Here is a 20,174-nt window from a genome sequence, read left to right as displayed (position 1 = left end):
GAACAGTACAAAGATTCCTTAAACAAATACAGATAGAACTTTCACATGATCCAGCAATCCCAGTCCTGGGGATATATCCAGAGGATTGTAAAACATCAGGTCAAAGAGATACCTGCACTCCCATGTTTATTGTAGCTCTATTTACAATAGCTAGATGTTGGAACCAACCTAAATGTCCACTGATGGATGACTGGATAAGGAAATTGTGGTATATAAACATAATGGAATACTACACAGCCATAAAAAAGAATAAAATTCTGCCATTTGCAACAACATGGATGAGCCTGGGGAAAATTCTCCTAAGTGAAACAACCCAGGTACAGAAAGAGAAATACCACACATGCACAATCATAACTGGGAGCTGAATCTATAAATAAACAAATGAACAATAAAGAAAGACAGAGAGAAAGAAAGAAAGAAACAACAATCACAGTAATAGACTGAACTTTTAAAAAACTAGATGTGGCCACAACCAGCCCGGTGTCAGCCACCTAGTCACCACAGGAAGCACCCCAGGCTTTCCTGAGCTGGGTTCGTGGGTGATCTCAGGCTTTGGCCTCACACCCCCAACACCCACAGCCAGCTCAGCAGGGATCACTGAGTCACTGCAGGAAGCACCCTGGGCTCTCTAGAGCTAGGGTGGTGTAGGGCCTTGGGCCACAGCCACCACACCCTGACACCTGCAGCCAATCCAGTGGTGAGGACTGAGCCACTGCAGGGAGTGCCCCGAGCTGTCCCACCCAGGATGGCGGGGGCTCTTGGGCATCAGCCACATACCCCAACACATGCAACCAGCCCAGTGACAACCACCAAGCTGTAGCAAGAAGGGACCTGGGTTCCCAAGCTGGGACAGTGGGTGGTGGGGGCTTTTATCACACCTGCCTCACATCTGCACCCAGCCCAGCCATGAGCAAGCCACTGTTGGAATTCCCCCAGTCTCTCCTGTGGGAATGAGGGGATGCCACAGGCCTCAATACCACCTCTCCTCCTTCCTCCTTCTTCCACTCCATTTCCTTCCCCTTTCTCCTCTCCCCCTCCCTCCCAACTGCACGGCAACAACATGCTAGAATGTAAAAAATAATATTAATAAAATTACATTTTTTTTTACCAAAAACTAGAGGTGGAAAATGGAGGGGTAGGAGAGGGGAGAGGGAAGGGGGCTAATGAGGATTTGGTCAACAGACACAAAAAATGATTGTATATTGTAATGATGAATAACCTAACTATACTTATCTAACCACCACACGTTGAAAACAAGTATTGAAAATCAACATTGTACCCACATTCATGTACAGTAATTAAAAGAAAAAAAAAACAACAGCAGGATACTTTTTATCCTTAAAAGAAAAATGCATGAACCTGGACGACATTATGCTGAATGAAATAGGGCAGGCACAGAAAGACAAAAACTGCATAAACTCATTTATATGTGAATCCAAAATTGTCTCACTCATAGAAACAGAGTACCATGGTGGTTATCTGGGGTTCTGGGATGATAAAAGGAGATATGTTGATCAAAGGATAAAATATTTCAGATGGACAGAACAAGTAATTTCAGGATATATATTGTTGTACAACAGAGTGAGCATACTTAAAACTAATGTATTCTATACTTTCAATACTACTGAAAGAAATTAAAGAGGACACAAAAAGTTGGGAAGGCATACTATGCTCTTGGAATGGAAGAATTAACAACCTGAAAATGCCTATCTCACCCAAAGCAATCTACAGATTCAATGCAATCCTCAGCAAAATACCAATGACATTCTTCACAATAAAAGAAAAAGCAATCCTAACATTCACATATAAAAACAAAAGACCTCAAATACCCAAAGCAATCCTGAGCAAAAACTAGAAATAAACCCGGTGGCATAACACTACCTGACTTCAAATTTATTACAAAGCTATTGTAACCAAAACAGCATGGTACTGGCATAAAAACGAACACTTGGATCAATGGAACAGAATAGAAAACCTGGGAATCAATCCACATACTTACAGCAAACTGATCTTTGACAAAATCGACAAGAACATACACTGGGGGAAAGACTGCCTATTCAATAAATGGTGCTGGGAAAATTGGGCATCCCTATGCAGAAGAATGAAACTGGACTTGTACCTCTAACCGCATAGCAAAATCAACTCAAAATGGACTAAAGACTTAAATATAAGACCAAAACCATAAAATTACTAATGGAAAACATAGGGGAAACACTTCAGCAAGTAGGATTGGACAAAGACATTATGTAGAAGACCCCCAAAGCACAAGCAAGTAAAGAAAATATAAACAAATGAGATTACATCAAAATAAATTGTTTCTGCATGGCAAAGGAAACAATCAACCGAGTGGAAAGACAATGTATGGAAGGGGAGAAAATATTTGCAAACTATACATCTGAAAAGAGATTAATATCCAGAATATATAAAGAACTCAAACAACTATACAGTAAAAATAAATATATAGATAAATAATAATCCAATTAAGAAATGGGCAAAGAAGATGAATAGACGTTTTTCAAAGGAAGACATACAAATGTCCAGCAGACACATGAAAAAATGCTCCGCATCACTAATCATTAGAGAAATGAAAATCAAAACCATATTGAGATATCATCTCACGCCAGTTAGACTGGCCATTACTAAAAACACTGAGAATAACAAATGCTGGCAAGGATGTGGGGAAAGGGGAACTCTTCTACACTGCTGGTTGAACTGTAAACTGGTGCAGTCGCTATGGGAAATGGTATGGAGGTTCCTGAAACAACTACAGATAGAACTACCATATGATCCAGCAATCCCAGTACTAGTCATATATCCAAAGGAATGGAAATAATCATGCCAAAGGGTACGTGCACTCCCATGTTCATAGTAGATCTATTTTCAATAGCCAAAATATGGAACCAACCTAAATGTCCTTTGATGGATGACTGGATAAGGAAAATGTGTATATATTCTAAGCCATAAAAAGGAGTGAAATTCTGCCATTTGCAGAAACATGGACGTGTCTGGAGAAAATCATGTTAAGTGAAATAAACCAAACAAGGAAGGGGAAATAACACATGTTCTCACTCTTAACTGGGATGGAGGGAGGGAGGGTGGAAGGGAGGAAGGAAGGAAGGAAGGAAGGAAGAAGCCAAAACAATATGTTGAACATTCAGAAGGAGAGAACAAACCTAAAGATACTATATATGGGTGAAAAGCAAATTTTGGCCCTCACACTTTCTGATTTCCAAACATATTACAATGTTACAGTAATCCAGATAGTACGAAACTTGCATAAAGACAGACATTTAGACCAGTGGAATAGAACAGGAATCCCAGAAATAAAATCTCACACAAGAGTGTACTTTAAAATATTTGTGAAAAAATAGAATAAAAGATAGCTTTTTGAAGTACCCTCATATGTGGTCAAATAATCCTCATCCAAAATGGCAAAACTACACAATCAGGAAAGGGTAGTCTCTTCAACAAATAATGCTGGGAACACAGGACACACATGTGCAAAAAAATAAAGTCGGACCCTTACCTTACACCATTTAGGAAATTCTATCTATTGAATTAAAAACTGACATGCTGTGCACCTTGGTTGTCTGTGATTGTAGTCAATTGCCTCAATGAATATCTCCTAGTCACTTGTAGGCTATTGTGGGAAGGAGCAGACAACATTTGGCTGGGGTGGGGAGTCTCACTGGATGTCTGTAACCTGCTGCTCCCCTGCCCAGCCAAATGTCTGCTCCTTCCCACAATAGCCTACAAGTGACTGGGAGATTTTCACTGAGGCATTTGACTACAATAACAAACAAACAGTGTGCACAGCATTTAGGTTACAGATATCCCATGAGACTAGGGGAGAAGGAAACAGAGCGAGAACTCAAGAACAGCCTGTCACATGCTTTCCAGCTGAAGACCCACAGGTGACTCCCAGAGCCCTCTTACCTGTAACAGGAGAGAATGTGGAACAGACACTTTCCACACATGATGGAGGCAGACACAGTGGTTACCATCCAGACTTCTGAAATAGATAGGATGGTATCAGACCCCTCATAAAATAAACCAGAAACAGTATTTTCAAAATGCACAAACACACTGCTGAAATCTATGGCCAAAAGCTATTCTTCTTCCTTCAACATAATCCTTGTGTAAATAAATGTTTACTTATTTTTCTCTTTTATTTTTAGCTACACACACCTTTGATATGCTGTATTTTCTGCACATTCTTCTCCTTTGGTGCTAATATTTCCACTTCACAGTGAATAAAGAGAAGTTTTATTCTCTCAAATTTCTAAAGTGTGCACTTTACAGGTATCCTCATTCATGCCCTCTAACATTATTAGTATTCGAATTTCTAATTGATATTTCACAGGAGTGAAAACGAACCCTCCTCAATAGGACAGCAGTCAGCTGCAAGGATAACTGAGATCAAGGGTTCTCAACTATTCATTCATCCACTCACCCTGTTTTTAATGTTCAGAATCTGATTTGCCATCAGAAAGATTGCGTTTGTGAGAGAAAGATGCAGACACAGAAAGGAAGATGAGCCGTTGGTTTTAAAGTGTCTGTAGAAGCTGATTCCCAATATGTGCATTAAAAGCATTAAAAAAAGGTAACACATCTTCATGATTAAACACACTCAACAAACTAAAAATAGAAGGAACCTTTTTCAAACTGATAAAGAATATCTGTTAAAATCTTACACCTACTTCGGAATAAATTTTTGAAAGTTCAAGATGTTTACAGCAAAAACAGAACTGCTTTTTTGAGTGAAATTATAAAAGATCTAAATAAATAAAAATACATGTCTGGTTTATGTATCTAACATTCCTTGTTAACATGATGATACTTGCCAAACTGAAATGTAGATTCAATACAATCCGTATTAAAACTTAAGCTACATTTTTTTCCCCAGAAATGCTCATCTTAAGATTTATGTGAAAGTGCAAGCGACCCAGTATAATCAACATAATACTGAAAAATTCGCTATAAACCATCAGTAATGAAGACAATGTGATAGTGACAGAGCACAGAAAAAAATATATGTATCAGTAGAATAGAATTGAAAGTTAACAAACAAATCCTCATATTTATAGTAAATTGATTATCAACAAATATGACAAGACAATGTAAAGGTAAAATTTAGGGTTTTCAACAAATAATGCTAAGAAAATTGGATATTTACAATGAAAATAATGAGGTGAAACTCTTGATTCAGTGCATACACAAAAATTAACTCAAAACAGATCATAAACCTAAATGTAAAAAATAAACTATAAAACTCTTATGAGAGAATATAGAAGCAGAGTTTTGTGACCTTGCTTTGGGAAGTGGTTTCTTAAACATGACACCAGAGGACCTGTGACCAACAGCTTAGTCAATGTGACTACCACTATGTACCAATGTGAATCTCATGGTAGAAGCATTTTGGTGGATTTCAAGCACTCTTTTTCTTCATCTCATTAACCACTGGTGTTAGAGAATAAGTCAAACATTCACATTGACTTCAAGATCCACGTGGCTGGATGTTGAGATGACTGCTTGGGCAGCATTTTTATGAGACCCTCTCATGGAGAGTAATGTCCCTCAGCTGTGGCCACACAGAATGTCTGGGACTGTGGATTTCACACTAGGACCTCAGGAAATTCTAGCCTGGTGGTCTTCATCAGTTCTGGTATATTACATTTCTATATGTTGCAGGAAGAACAATGCAATGTAGATGTACAGCTTTATGAGGTTTCTTTCTAAATCAATTAAGAGAAGAAAGTAGAAACAATGTGCATTTATATTGCCTTTTATAGTTTCTCATTTACCTTTACGGTGGCTCCATGCTTTTTTGTGTGTGAATTTGTATTACTATCTGGGGTCACTTGCTTCCAGGCTTAAGAACACTTTTTCTATTTCTTGTATTCCCATCTACCAGCAGCAAATTCTCTCGGGTTTGTTAATCTGGGTATAGTATATATTGCACCTTCATTGTTGACACATAGCTTTTTCTCTTCTTTCCTCTTTATGATAAATTGTTCTGTCAGAACATATTTATTAAAATGCCATTCTTAGATTATCCTAAACAGTAGCCACTGTTCTCAGTCTTACCGACTATCACCAGATCCCCATGATAATAATCTCTGAGCAATTTTGGTCTCATTCTACCACTCAAGCTCACATCAACCTTGATAACTCAAGCCAGGCATTTCTGTGTTTGAAAGGAAGATTCAGTGGTAGCAGGGGCTTTGAGAAACCCATGCACAGAATTCCTTGCCAACTCTGTGGCAGAAACCAGGGAAGAAAAGGGAAAGTTCAGGCCCATCACATACACTCACAAACACAGAAAAACAAATAATGGAATATTTGACTGATGCATATATGGATGAATGAATAGGACCTGGGGGTTTGGGGGCAAATAATTATCAGACACTGCAAGTGTAAATTGACACAGGATTATGGAGTGCACCTACCCTATGACCTGCTATTTTATTTCACTATATACACAATAGCATTTTCCCAATTGTACAATAAAATCCATAGTTTATTGGATGAAAACAAACATCTTTTGATGAACTGGAAGAAAGTTACCATAATAATTTCTGGCTTGTTAAACCTTTTCAAAGAATGATTACATATTGTAATGATGAATAAGCTAACTATCCTGAGTCTACCGTCGCACTTAGTACACGACTACTAATAGTTAACTTTGTACCACACAAATATGTATAATAAGTTACTTCAAAAAAATTAAAAACATTAAAAAATAAAATAAAGTCAAATAGGGAAACAGGTTTTTTTTCATACTTTAAAATGCACCTGTAGAAAATAGACTTGGGTTCTATAACAGCGATATATATATCTATATAACAGATATACTAATATCAGAAATAAAATTTTTTAAAAAGGAACTTATTAATATCATCTACTCATTTGCTCACATTGAATTTTCCCTTTATGACCACAATGTCTCTCATCAAATAAGGATTTAATCAAGAATCAGAATTCCTCATCACCAACATCTGGATAGAGACCACAGCTGTTCCATCACGGCCCGGTGTCCCAGTAGCAGATTTCCTGCTGGAGAAATAAAAATTTCCTCCATTGTGCCCAAGGGGGGACCACGGAGGCTTGTGGGAAATAAAGTCTCATCCTCCGTTGACATCACCTGCAGAGAGCTATGTGACCCGCCTTGTGTTTCTTCTGCGCATGTGCCGCTCAGTTCGCTCTGCAACCTGGGAAAGGTAGTTTCGTTTTGAAATGACGTCACCCGCAGGGGATCCGGGCAGGGCTGTTCTGGGTTTCTGGTGCGCATGTGCGGCCTTGCGCAGTTGCCGTCATCTTCCAGAGGCTGCTGCCACCTCCAGAGTGCTGACGAGGTTCTGTGGTTGGATTCTGTGTCCTTGAAGGTGGGTGCGAGGCTGAAGGAGGGGACCCTGTGGAGCAGACGGGTGTCTCAGCGTTTGGTGGAACAGGTCCGCTGGTCGGTCTGAGGCGGGCGGAGCCTGATGGGCTGGTCTGAACCATGGACCTGGGCTGGGGAAGGGGGGCCTCCCCCTGTTCTGTCGACTGCTTCGTCAGAGGAATGTGGGCTTCCAGAAGGCGGGGCTTGTCCTTCCTGGAGAACAAAAGCCGGTTGCAGAAGCTCCGCCATTGGGGGTCAAGACCAAGATGGCGGCGGGTCTGGAGTGGGGGCGCCTGAAGACAGCGTGAGCCTGGGAGGTGTGCGGTGAGTTCCCGTTGCGGCCCTGCCATGAGGGCACCTGGTACTAACCTAGTGACATTCAGTTTACTGATGTGTAAGATGAGCGCGTTCACAATAGTAGCGAAATTCCCTCAAGTTCCCAGAGAAAGAATTGTGAAGCGTGTGCACACTCAGTGTTACTCTCTGCAAGTTGTATCTGTGGGGCGTCTTGGTGTCTCTTTTAGCAAGTGTAGTTTCTGTTCCCTCCAGCACTGTGTAGCCTGCCTAGCACTTCTGGTCCAAGTCTACAGATGTTTGTACATGACCGAGTCTCCAGGGACAGTGACTTCTAGGAGAAAGATTGGGCCACTGGCTGATGGTCCAGTTTTCTTAGGAGTAAAGGAGGTGTTAAAAAGTTTGAAGGATGGTGCGCAGTGAAAAGGAATCTCCCCTGCAAGAATTCCCCTCTGGCCTGAGACCTCCCAATAGTGCTTAGGAGCACAGGCAAAAATGTCCCAGAAGGTCAAGATCCTAGCGTTGCACATCCCAACCCATTACTGATCCCAGTGAATGGAGTGCACACGAGTTGGTTGATTGAGTGAGGTGTTCTCGTTCAATAGCTATTGGGGACTGGGTGCTATTGAAAGATTTGCACCATCTTTCAAAAGCGACATGAGTTTGAGTATAGGCGAGGGCCTAGGAAATGTTACTTATAGTAGGGGGCTTGAATATATGGTCTGGAATGAAGGAATAACCTGTCATATCTGAGAGGATCTGCCTACAGTGCCCTCTAAACACGCTCTCGTTTCTTCTATCTTCCCTGATTGCTTCTAGTGTCTGAGCTCTCTCAAACATAGCCTATCACCATTTGTGGCATCTAGAGATAATCCTGAGGCTCTCACTATCCTGATAGTTGTTCTCAATAGTTCAGGAAGTGTTTGCCAAGTTATTCCTACCTTATTAGAAAGATCGTTTTAAAATGGATTTTAGGAGATGTGATTTGCCCGTGGTCACATAATCTGTTGATGTTACACAGACTGACTTTTTGTTGTTATCCTTTTGCCACACTTAAGTCAAAATAAGTGTCTGCATGCCTTCACTCATAAGTGGGCACTAAAAAATAAATGTATAAATTAAAAGAAAGAAAGAAAAACAATCAATAAGACATTGAAATTTTCAAAAGGAGAGCTGAGGTTACCAGAGGTGGGAAAGGGGAAGGGGGAGGGAGGAATTGATAAAGGGCTGTGAAAAATGATGACGTTGCATATTGTTGAACATGCCAGTTATCCTTATTTGAGCATCACATGTTGCACACAGATATCGATATTCAACTCTGAACCCCACAGATATGTACAATCAACTATGTTACAGTAAAACTAAGACTAAAAAAATATAAAAAAGCGTTTGTTTACTTTTGAGATTATCTTTGTGAGAATGAAATTAACTTAGATCAAACATTGCTTTAATTTATTTTGCCTTAAATATCACTATCCTTTTTTATTTCCAAAACTTTCTATGAATTATGTGATTTCAAAGGGTCAACAACACAAGTGTTTTCCACTTAATGTCAATAATCTGTTCTTTAAAATTGTGAAATCTGCAAGGATATTATGGGAGCCTATTTAACATTATTTAAAATGGGCAGATTAGACTGCATCACGCTTCTCCACACCTATGTCTTTTTTTTTTTTTTTTAGTGACCGGTAAGGGGATTGTAACCCTTGGCTTGGTGTCACTCGCACTGCACTCATCCAGTGAGTGCACTGGCCATCCCTATATAGGATCCAAACCCACGGCCTTGGGCTCCCAGCGCCGCACTCTCCCGAGTGAGCCACAGGGTCAGCCCCACACCTATGTCTTAAAATGTAATTAAGTTACAGTGTAATACTTGCTTATAAGTAACAGACACTTTTTATGTTTTATGTTTTTAGGTAAATAGACTTAGGTAAATAGACTTGTTTATGACTTGAGAAATAAATTTTAAAAACTTACAAAACAGTTTACTGATGCAACCAATTGCTTTATATAATTCATGTGGCGTCCGTGAGCTCTAGCAACCTCACTGAAGTCCATCCAGTTGTCATTCTGTGTGATTTTCAAAACTTGTGTGTGTGATTTTGAATTTCTATTGACTATTTTTGACATGTAATTTAAAATGTCTTCTTCCAAATAATTTTGTTACTGTTGAGTTCTGGCGTCTTCTTTGTAACAGTATTTGCTAGGTAAGAAACTAACCAAAATTCAATGGCTTACAAAAACAGAAATAAACACAAAACATATTTCATTTGCTACATGTGTATTTGCTATGGAAATGCTTTTTCGAGTGTGCTCAGGTGGGCAGTTTCTATATTAGTGTTGCCTGGACTGCAAATGAGGTTTCAGTCAGCTTGTGCCTCAACTGAGGCTGGTTGGTTTAAGATGTCATCACTCTCTTGTCCTGTGGCTTTTGCTGGCTCTTGGGTAGGTCCTGTGTCTCCAACAGCATAGCCCCAGGCTTCTTTACAACATAACTGTGTCTAAGAAGGCAAGCACCAATGGCAATCACTTTCCAAAGCCATGTTTGCATCACATTTTCTAATGTCTTAGTTGCCAAAGAAAATCAATTGCAAAGCCCAGTTTATTGCAAGAACATACTATATGAGAAGATGGATACAGGGATACCTGACACTGGAAATTATTACTGGAAGAGTGTACCACAAGAAATATGTACTATGTACTTTTTTTTATACTTATGGGCAAAAAATGTTGGGGTGAAAGATGTACACTTTTCTGATGTTTAGGTATATAAAAGCAAGATATGTTATAGTGGAAACACTCATGTGGACTGCTATGTGAAATCCCTGTATTAATAGGCAAATGGTTAATACAGCCTAGGTATATTTTATCACATTGATTTTAGTGAAGACATGATATTTTGTTCTTTGGTTTAAATGATTAAATTATATCTTAAGGTAAAATTAGATGTTGCTAAAGCAGTAGGTAATCTATGAGGGGACTTCAAAAAGTGTATTGAAGTATTCACATTATCTTTTAATTTAATTTTTATGCAAACTTTTAAAGTACCCTCATCTGTTTTCATTAACCCCAAGTTAAATTGTCTGCTTTTTGTCAATTAATGTATTTATAGATGCATCTTCAGTTAGTTATGTGCTGCTTCTTTGTGAGGCATAAAGGACTATTGTCCAATAAGGAGAAAGGTCTGTTGTGTTGCTGGTGGTGGTGGTTCTTGTTCCCAGCTAATTGGCAGTGTATTGGTCAGGAGAATCCAAGATCAAGTCACACCAGTTCTCTTCTTAATTCACTCCATTTTCTTTCTCCTTCAGCTGTGCTGCCAGAGTGCTATTTGTATTTCCAAGAGCAACAAAAAATGAAGAAGTCTTTGGTGAGTTGTTTGTTTATGCTCTTTACTTTGTCTTACATTGTATTTATGACCTTTATGGGGTCCATGAATTAACATAGAAAAGTATAAATAAGTAAAATTTAGCTTGTGGGAAATGTAGGAATAAAAGATGGCATGTAGACACAGCAGCTTGGCAGAACTTAGTATACTCCATGCTGAGTGAAAATTTGTCTCCGGTCCTTTTGATGTCATGGCAAAAAAAATCCTTTTTTTTCTTGATTGGAATGAAATTTGAGAGGACAGTATGCTACATTTTTTATGGAACATCCAGATTTGCTGCCACCAAAGTCTGACAGACTATTTTCATTGAGTATGTTGTGGAAGGTTTTTTTTTTTTACCACCAATTTGAAAACAAATACTTTCAGTTTTCTGCAGTAAACACAATAACCTAGTGCTAAAGAACAATTCCCTTAAAAGGTTTTTCTGCAATTTCTAAAACAGTGTGAACCCAAACAGCTTTTGGAAGGCCTTATTTGATTCACAGCTAAAACCTTGATCATTGTGAGGATTGAGTCAACCACAGATTCTTGAGTCACTCTCTGCAGGTTTCTCTCGGTTCCTGTGTTCATGCAGGTGTGCAGCACACTGTACAAAGTTATATTTTCTGGAAAATGTTCCCACCGTTCATTTGCTCGTGAACCCACTCAGTGTAGTTATAGTTCAGTTCTTCAAAAGTTTGCCAATCACCTAAATTATAATCAGTTTCAATGACTATTCTCTAGCCTTTGCCTTACTTGAATCTTCCGCCCTATTTGAAACTGCTGTTCATGACCTGTTCCCAGAAATTCTTCTGTGTTACTTGCTATGATGACCTCACTGATGGTTTCTTCTTTTTTCTCTGGATTCTTCTACTTTCTATTTGTAACAGAGTCCATCCAAGACTCCATCCTGGGCCCTATTGTCACTCTGCAGTTGTTCTGGAGCGATTCAATCCTCTGTAGTTTTCAGACCTATTCCTCTCCAGTTTGTACCTCTTTGCCAGCCTTTCAACCATAGATTAAACTCCCTATTGAATACTTCCTTGTAGCTATTAGAAATGTACCTTAAGGTAAAAAAAATTCAAGACCACAGTTACCCACAAAATTCTGTCATGTGCAGAATATAATTTGCCACTCTCAAGAGCCTCAGAAATTTTTTGCTGTTACAGAACGGGCTGAAAGCCCAACATAAACAGGTCCTGTGGCCTGTCATCTGCTCCTCCAGACACACCCACCTCACAGTGAAGACACTGGCAGGAACATGTGGGCACTTCCTTTCAGAGAGGGCTGGTGGGAAGGGGAGCCACATGCAGACACTGGTCTGATCAGTTAGTTCTTCCCACTGGCCACGTACTGTAGTTCTTTGAACAGGGCCTGGTCCTCATCCCTGGAAAGTTTCCTTGTGACTCTTTACACTTCCCCTTTGGCTGTCACAATTTTCTGTCAGCATCCTTAATCCTCACATGCTTGGGTTTGTACTTGACCAACTTTTTTTTTTTTTCTATTTCTTGCTTATAGTAATTTGGGGATCCAATGGCCTCCTTTTCATCTTTTATCTATCTCTGGCCTTTTGATACAAGAAATGATGTAATCATTAGTTTAGAAAGCACAGGCTTCTGTGCATTAAAATCCATTAGACCAAAGCTACCCCCACAGAGCAGACACAGGCTCTTTGATTTTTAGCCTCCATTCAAAGTGTGTCATGTAATTTTCAAATATTTGAGACTTTGTGAATATACTTTTGTTGTTGGTTTCTAATTTAATTTCATTGTGGTTAGAGAACATATTTTATAGTATTTCAGTCTTGAGACTTGTTTTATAGGTCAGTGTGTACTGTGTCTTGATGAGTGTTTCTGTATTAGTCTGGTTTTTTTCTTTTTCTTTTGTTTTGTTTTGTTTCTTACAACAGAATATGTGAAACTGGATAATGCATTAAGAGAAGAGGTTATTTTTTACAATTTTGGAGGCTAAGCTCAAGTCCAGGATCTTCTTCATGGTGTGGACTCTGTAGGGAGTCCTGTGGCAATGCAGATTAACACATGGTGAGAATGGCAAGAGCACTTTCATGTGCCCAGTGTACAAAGCCACCAGTCTATGCCCACAATACCTCATTAACACATTAATCCATTACTTTGTGAGTGGATTAATCTATTCCCCAGGGCATTGTCATCACAATCCAGTCACCTCTTAAAGGTCCCACCTTTCAAGTATTATAATTGGATTTCCTACCCTCTTAACACTGTTATAATAGGGATCAAGTTTCCAACACATTAACATTGGTGGACACATTTACTCGTAGCAGCTTCAGATTGTACTCTACCAATATCAATTAGGTTGGACGGGAAAAAACATACTCAGTTTCCCCTCCTATACTCCCAACACACTGCTGGCAGCTGACATCAGATACATGAGGATTTCTCTTCATACACTAAGCCTAGAAGCAATTTTGCAGGAGACATCAAGCAGGGTGCATTTCTAATTCAAATTTATTTTGGCACTATCTACTTGTAGGTAGGATCATATCTCGTAAGTTAAGAGCTCCATCCCCAAGACTGTCCCCACTTCAGATGCCAGTTGCAAGTCAATGTTACTGAATCTTCTGACTGGAAGTCAGTGTTCCTGAATCTTCTGACTGGCTCCCACAATGCCCTTCTTTCTCTTTAGTCTATATAAATTTACTAAAGGGACTCCCAGATCTCAGTGAAACATTTACTTACACTTTCTCATTCATTCCAAAGCACATTTTGAAAAATACAATTATGTGAAGAGATACAAAGGGTGAGCCCTGGAAGGGTGCTGGCACAGGAGGTTCCTTTCCCTTGGATATGAGGTACACCACCCTCCTGGCACACGGATGAGTTCAACTGTCCTGATGCTCCCTCAACCCTGTGTTCTTGGGTTTTTATGGAGGTCGCATTAGGCACAATTGATTACAGCATAGGCCACTGTTGATCAACTTAACCTTCATTTCCTCTCCCCTCCCTGGAAGTTGGGGGTGTGGGCTGTAATTCCCAACCCTCTAATTACAAAGTTGGCTCCGCTGACAATCAGCTCCCATCCTGAATTTACCCAGGTGCAGCCAGCCACCAGCCAACTGATTAGCAAGCACAGTGACACTCATCACTTTGAAGAGTCTAAGGATTTTAGGAGTTGTATGCTAGGAGGCAGAGACAGAGAACAAATATACATATCCATAATATAATATAGTTAAAATTTTGTCAATTATATCTGTATTCTTCCTGATAATTTTATCTGGTTATTTCATTAGTTATTGAGAGAAAAGAATTCTGCAACTATGAATGTGGATTTGTCAATTTCTCACTTTAGCTCAGTTTTTTTTTTCAGATACACTCATGTGCCACATAACATTTTAGTCAACAGACCCCATTTATATCTGTGCAGTAATCTACATTATATAGTCCAGGTATGTAGTAGGCTGTACCATGTAGGTTCTGTAAGTGCACTCTATGAGGTTCATAGAGTGACAAAGTTGCCTAATGACACATTTTTCAGAACTTACCCAGTCTTTAAGCACCATGTGAGTGTGCTTTGTGGCTCTGTGTTTAGGCACAGACATAGTTATAATTGTTACATCTTCCTCGCATATAATACTTATGTTATTATGAAAGGGCTTTCTTTTTCTCCCTGTTGATATGTTTTTGTCTTGAAGTTTCTTTTTGCTAATATTAATATCTTGACTTAGGCTTTTTATACTTACTGTCAGTGTAGTACATCTTTTACCATTTTTAAAAATTTTACTCTGTTTGTGTCTTTGTATTTAAATCATGTCTCTGTGGATAGCATATAGTTGGGTCTTACTTTCCTATCAAGGCTGACAGTCTCTGCATAAAGTAGAATATTTAGTCCAATTCAATTGAAACTAATTATTAATAAGCTTAGAATTGGGTCTGCTATTTTACTTCCCAGTTTCTCTTTGTCTCAATTGCCATTATGTCCTGTTTTTCCATTCCTAAATTGTTTTTGGGTACTCAATTTATTTTTATTTATTTATTCACTTATTTTTCAGTATGATCAACTACTGGCCTCTTAAAATTATTTTCAAAATAATCTATTTTTAATTTCAGTAAAAAAACACATATACACATATAAATTTAACCATTTCTTAACCTTTAAGTGGTGTTAGGTATATTCACACTGTTGTGCAGCAGATATCCAGAACTTTCTATCTTGGAAAACTGCAAGTCTGTACTCATTAAATGACAGCTCTCAATTTCCCTCTCCTCCCAGACCTTGACAACCATCATTCTACTTTGTGTTTCTAAAAATTTGATTACATCAGTGGAGCCATACAATATCTGTCATTTTGTGAGTGGCTTATTTTCCTTTGCATAATATTATCAAAGTTCCATGTTACAGCTTAAGACTGTGAGGACTTTCTTTGTTTTTAAGGCTATCTAATATTCCTTTATGAACATAAAATGTTTTGTTTCTGTATTCACATTTGTCTGTTGACATGTGGAGTGCTTCCAACTCCTAAGTGAATAATGTTGCCATGAACACAGTTGTGCAAATATTTTGCACTACTGCTATTAATTATTTTAAATTTATACACAAAATTGGATTGTTGGATTATATGGTAATTCTAATTTTAATTTTTTAAAAAGCCACTGTATTATTTTTATAGTGGCTGCACCCTTTTACATTCCCACCACCAAAACAGTTGACAAGGGTTCCAATTTTGCCTGTGCTTGTGATTTTCTATTGAGTGTGAAGTAATATCTCATTGTGGCTTTAGTTTGCATTTCTTTAATGGTTAGTGATGTCAAGCATGTTTTCATATGCTTGTTAGCCATTTGTATATCATCTTTGAAGCAATGTCTGTTCAAGACCTTTGCCCATTTTTAAACAGGTTATTTGTTTTTTGACTTGTGAGTGGAAGGAGTCTATGTATTCTGGATATTAATTTCTTGTGAGATATATGATTCACAACTGTTTCATTTTTGGGGTGCTAATGTAAATAGTGTGGTTTTTGTTTTTTCACTTTTTGTTTTTTTACTTCAAATTCCACGTGTTTGTTGCTAGTATATAGGAAAGTGATCAAATTTGCATATTAACTTTGGATCCTGCAATCTCATTATAATCACTTATTAGTTCCCGAATTTTTTTTGTCCGTTTTGGATTTTTTACACACTATCATATGATCTGTAAACAAAGACAATTTTATTTTATTTTCCTTTATGTATGCCTTTTATTTTAAGTAGTTATCTTATTGCATGAGCTAGGACTTTAAGTACGATGTTGAAAAGAGTGTTGAGATGGTGCATTCTTACTTTGTTTCTGATTTTGTTGGAAGGCTTTGAATTTCTCACCATTAAGTATCATATTAGCTGGGGTTTCTGTGGATAGACTTTATCAAGTTGATGAAGTTTCCCTCTAATTCTGGTTTACTGAGAGTATTTATCAGGAATGGTGCTGTATTTTGTCTCATGCTTTTTCTGGTTCTATGCTATGATCATAAGTTTTTCTATTTAAGTCTGCTGATGTGATGGATTATATTAATTGATGTTCAAATGTGTACCAGTTTGCATGACTGGAATAAATCTGACTTGATCATAATGCACAGCTTTTTAAAAATACATTTTTGGATTACGTTTACCAATATTTTGTTGAGGACTTTTGCGTGTATATTCATGAGTGGTAATGATTTGTACTTTTCTCTTCTTGTAATGTCTTTTCCTGGTTTTCATATTGAGGTAATGCTGTCCTCATAGAATGAGTTGGGAAGTACCAATACACAGTAAGGAATTTCTATAATTTCTTCCTTAAATGTTTGGTTGAATTTACCATTGAACACATCTGGGATGGATGTTTTCTGTTTTGAAGATTATTAATGATTTACTCATTTTCTATAACAGATATATGCTTATTCATATTGTGTGAATTTTGTTAATTGTATCTTGTGAGGATTTGATCTATTTTATCTAAATTTTCAAATGTGTGCAAGAGAATTAGTCACAGTATATCGTTATTATCCTTTTATGTCCACAGGATCTGTAGGGATGCCCCTCCTCTCATTCCTAATATTGGTTGTTTTGGTCCTGTGTTTCCACAGCCTTTTTATAGGATTCCTAACTCTATTTATCTTTCCGAAGAATCAGATATTTTGTTCTTTGTTTTTGTCGCTATTGACTTTCTATTTTAAAATTATTAATTTGTGTGTGTGTGTGTGTGTGTGTGTGTGTGTAAAAGCATATAGAATTTATACGTTGTTTCCACTATTATTGGGTACAACCTCTTATTTGTTAGATTAATTCAGAATAAGAAAAATAAAATCTTTTATTTTATTTCCACTTATTTCTTTTTTAATTCTCTTCCTTTTTTTATGGAGATCAAGATTTCTGACTATACGCATCTTATTCTTCTGTCAACAGAAATTCTTTTAATATTTCTTGCAAGACATTTACACTGCAGCAGATTTCCTTAATTTTTGTTCATATGAGAAAGTCTTTATTTTTCCTTCCCTTTTGAGGGATGATTTTACAGGGTAGAGAACTCTAAGTCGGTGGGTTTCTTCTCTTGACGCTTTGATTGTTTCATTTCACTGACTTCTTACTTGCATGTATTCTGAGCAGATTTTATATGTAATTCTTATCTTTTCTTCTCTATAAGTATAGTAAGATTTTGTTCCCTTTTCCTTTTTGTGTTTTTTTTTAAATTGATTTTCTGTGTTTTAATAATGATATGCTTAGGTGAAGTTTTTGGCATTTATCATGGTTGATATTCTCTGAGATTCCTGGGTCTATGGTTTGGTGTCTGACAATCTGTGGAAGCTCTCAGGCATTATTGTTCCAAATATACATTCTGCTTCTTTCTGTCTCTCTTTCTATATTTTTTGGGAGGGTGGTTGTCTCATTATTCTATGGGACAATTTTGTAGTTTCCCACAGTCCTTGGATATTATGTTCTTTTCTGTCTTAGTTCTCTTTGTTTTTCAGATTTTGAAGTTTCTATTGATGTATTTTCAAGCTCAGAGATTCTTTTCTCAGTCTGTTAATAAGCTAATTAAAAACATTCCTTATTTCAGTTACAGTGTTTTTGATCTGTGCTACTGTTTTTATGTTTGTTTGCTTGTTTTGGTACTTTCTTAGAACTCTTATGTGTACTTTCATTGTCCATCTGCTGTTAAGTACTCTCTACTTTATCCATTTCATCCCTAAGCTTATTCATCAGTTTTTTTTAAAATAACTTGTTTGAAAGTTTTAACATTATGATCATGGCTTTTTCTGATGCTTCCTCTATCACTTCCAGCTGTGTTTCTTTGCTTGTTTATTATGGGGTGGTGGGGTTTGTCTTTAAAAGTGCGTTGTAATTGTTTTCTTTATAGCCAGATATGATGTAACAGGGAAAAGAAACTACTGTAAATATGCATTCAGTAATTGGGTCATAAGCTGTGGAGAGGTGGGAGCTGTCTTAGTCCATTTGGACTTCTATAACAAAATATCTTAGAGTAGGTAATGAATAAACAGCAGAATATTCTGGCATATTTAAAGGTTTGCCTTTTTTCTCTCAGAGGTGAAAGCAGGGGGGAGATCTTTTTTATTATTAACTGTAGGATCCTGTTCATGCTTGTGACAGTGAATTACACAGTACTTTGGTTTCCTGCTATGACTGGGTCTCCTGGAGTTTTAACCCTCAGAGTTGTCTACAACTCTATTCATGAGCCTCCATCAATTTGTCAGTCACAATTTAAGTTTTCCCGCTCTTACACTGTTTCCCATGGTAGTTTCCAATAGTAAATATCCACTCCTATAAGCCATGACTCCATATATTTGCCTGTCTGCCTCACTAATCTTTGGGGCAGCAGTGTGCTCTGTGTCCTTTTCTTTCTTACTGTTCAAAAAGAGTTATTGATTTTTCAGTCTTCAGCTTTTTATTTGTTCTTACAATGTAGTGATGATTTTCAAGTGTTTGTGTGTGTGTGTGCAGGAATAGAAAAGTGGAATGTATTTCTAGAAGTACCTTTTGAATGTTTACGTAGATAATCAAAGGATTTTGCTTCATAACTATGAAAGTGATCAATTGTATTGGTAGACTTCTTAATACTGAGTTTTCCTTTATTCATGAAATAAATTCAGAAAAATTTTCCTGATCCTCACAGTCTATTTCTCTTCTGCTATCTTTATATATTAATGTTTCTGCAGATTCCCTAAGTTTTTAGTTTAATGTTATAGATTCATTAACTCTGATTACTAAAGACATCGATGAAATTCTAATATTTTCTAAGTCTTTATTATCAGCTTAGATATCTGTCCTAAACACTGAAATTATATATCTAATTGCCATTTGGACATTTCCAAAGATATTTTAAGGATAATGTGTTCAAGTCTGTGTCACTTCTGCATTATAGATGTTTTTTAACCCAATTTTACAAATTTTACTTTACAATGCCAATACCTAAGTAGCTGAAATCCTGTAAATAGCCTGGGAATAAGATTCATTTTTATTCTCTGCGCAGCAAAGTAGAACCATGTTCTGCTGCTGCTTTTTCTTTCCTTTTTTTTCCTCTTTGCTATGCTTACTGCTGTGTGTCCTGATGACAGGTGATCATCTAGTACTCTGTTTTCTTCCCCTCTAATTCTCGCACAAGCACCTTAACCATTCCCTTCTAGTGGATGAATGTCAAATGCAAATCTGATTATGTCATTTACCTGTCCTTACAGGACCTTATTATTTACACCTCGTGGTTTGAAAAGTGGCAGTATTCACCCCGGGGTGGACACAAGCAATTTTTTTGCACACAGAGAGGAAATTTGGAAATGTTTGGTACATGCTTTTAATTTGAAAGTAATTTAAAGTCAACAATGAGGGCATAAGATTTTTGATATTTGATTTTTGTCAAATTGTTTTTATCCCATCCCCTAGACATAGTACTGTATGTAGTTCCCTTAATTTAGAGTGAGTTGTTTGTGTCCTTCTGACTTGAATTTTGCTCTTTACTCATATACTTTACATGGAAAAGCTAAGCATCTTTGGCATTTCAGTGGAACACAAATGAACACAAAATAGAACTATATTTTCTCATTCTTTCTTACACCACACTGTATTGCACTTGGCTCTAAATTAGTTCAACTCACACTTTTTTTTCAGGTAAGTATTTATACTTATGTCTTCATAC

At 37.5% G+C, this 20,174-nt stretch overlaps 1 protein-coding gene across 1 annotated transcript in view; it reads left to right on the top strand.

The window, feature by feature from the left end:
- Positions 1-7,981: 7,981 nt before the first annotated feature.
- LOC134376095 (zinc finger protein 420-like) overlaps positions 7,982-20,174 on the top strand; it is a 32,003-nt gene continuing 19,810 nt past the window's right edge. Inside the window, 2 exon segments of the mRNA XM_063094770.1 lie at positions 7,982-8,087; positions 10,984-11,042. Coding sequence (XP_062950840.1) covers positions 7,982-8,087; positions 10,984-11,042 — 165 coding nt within the window.

Source organism: Cynocephalus volans, chromosome 4 (genome assembly GCF_027409185.1).
Source record: "Cynocephalus volans isolate mCynVol1 chromosome 4, mCynVol1.pri, whole genome shotgun sequence".
Lineage (NCBI taxonomy): Eukaryota > Metazoa > Chordata > Mammalia > Dermoptera > Cynocephalidae > Cynocephalus > Cynocephalus volans.
This window is presented reverse-complemented; position numbering and strand designations above follow the sequence as displayed.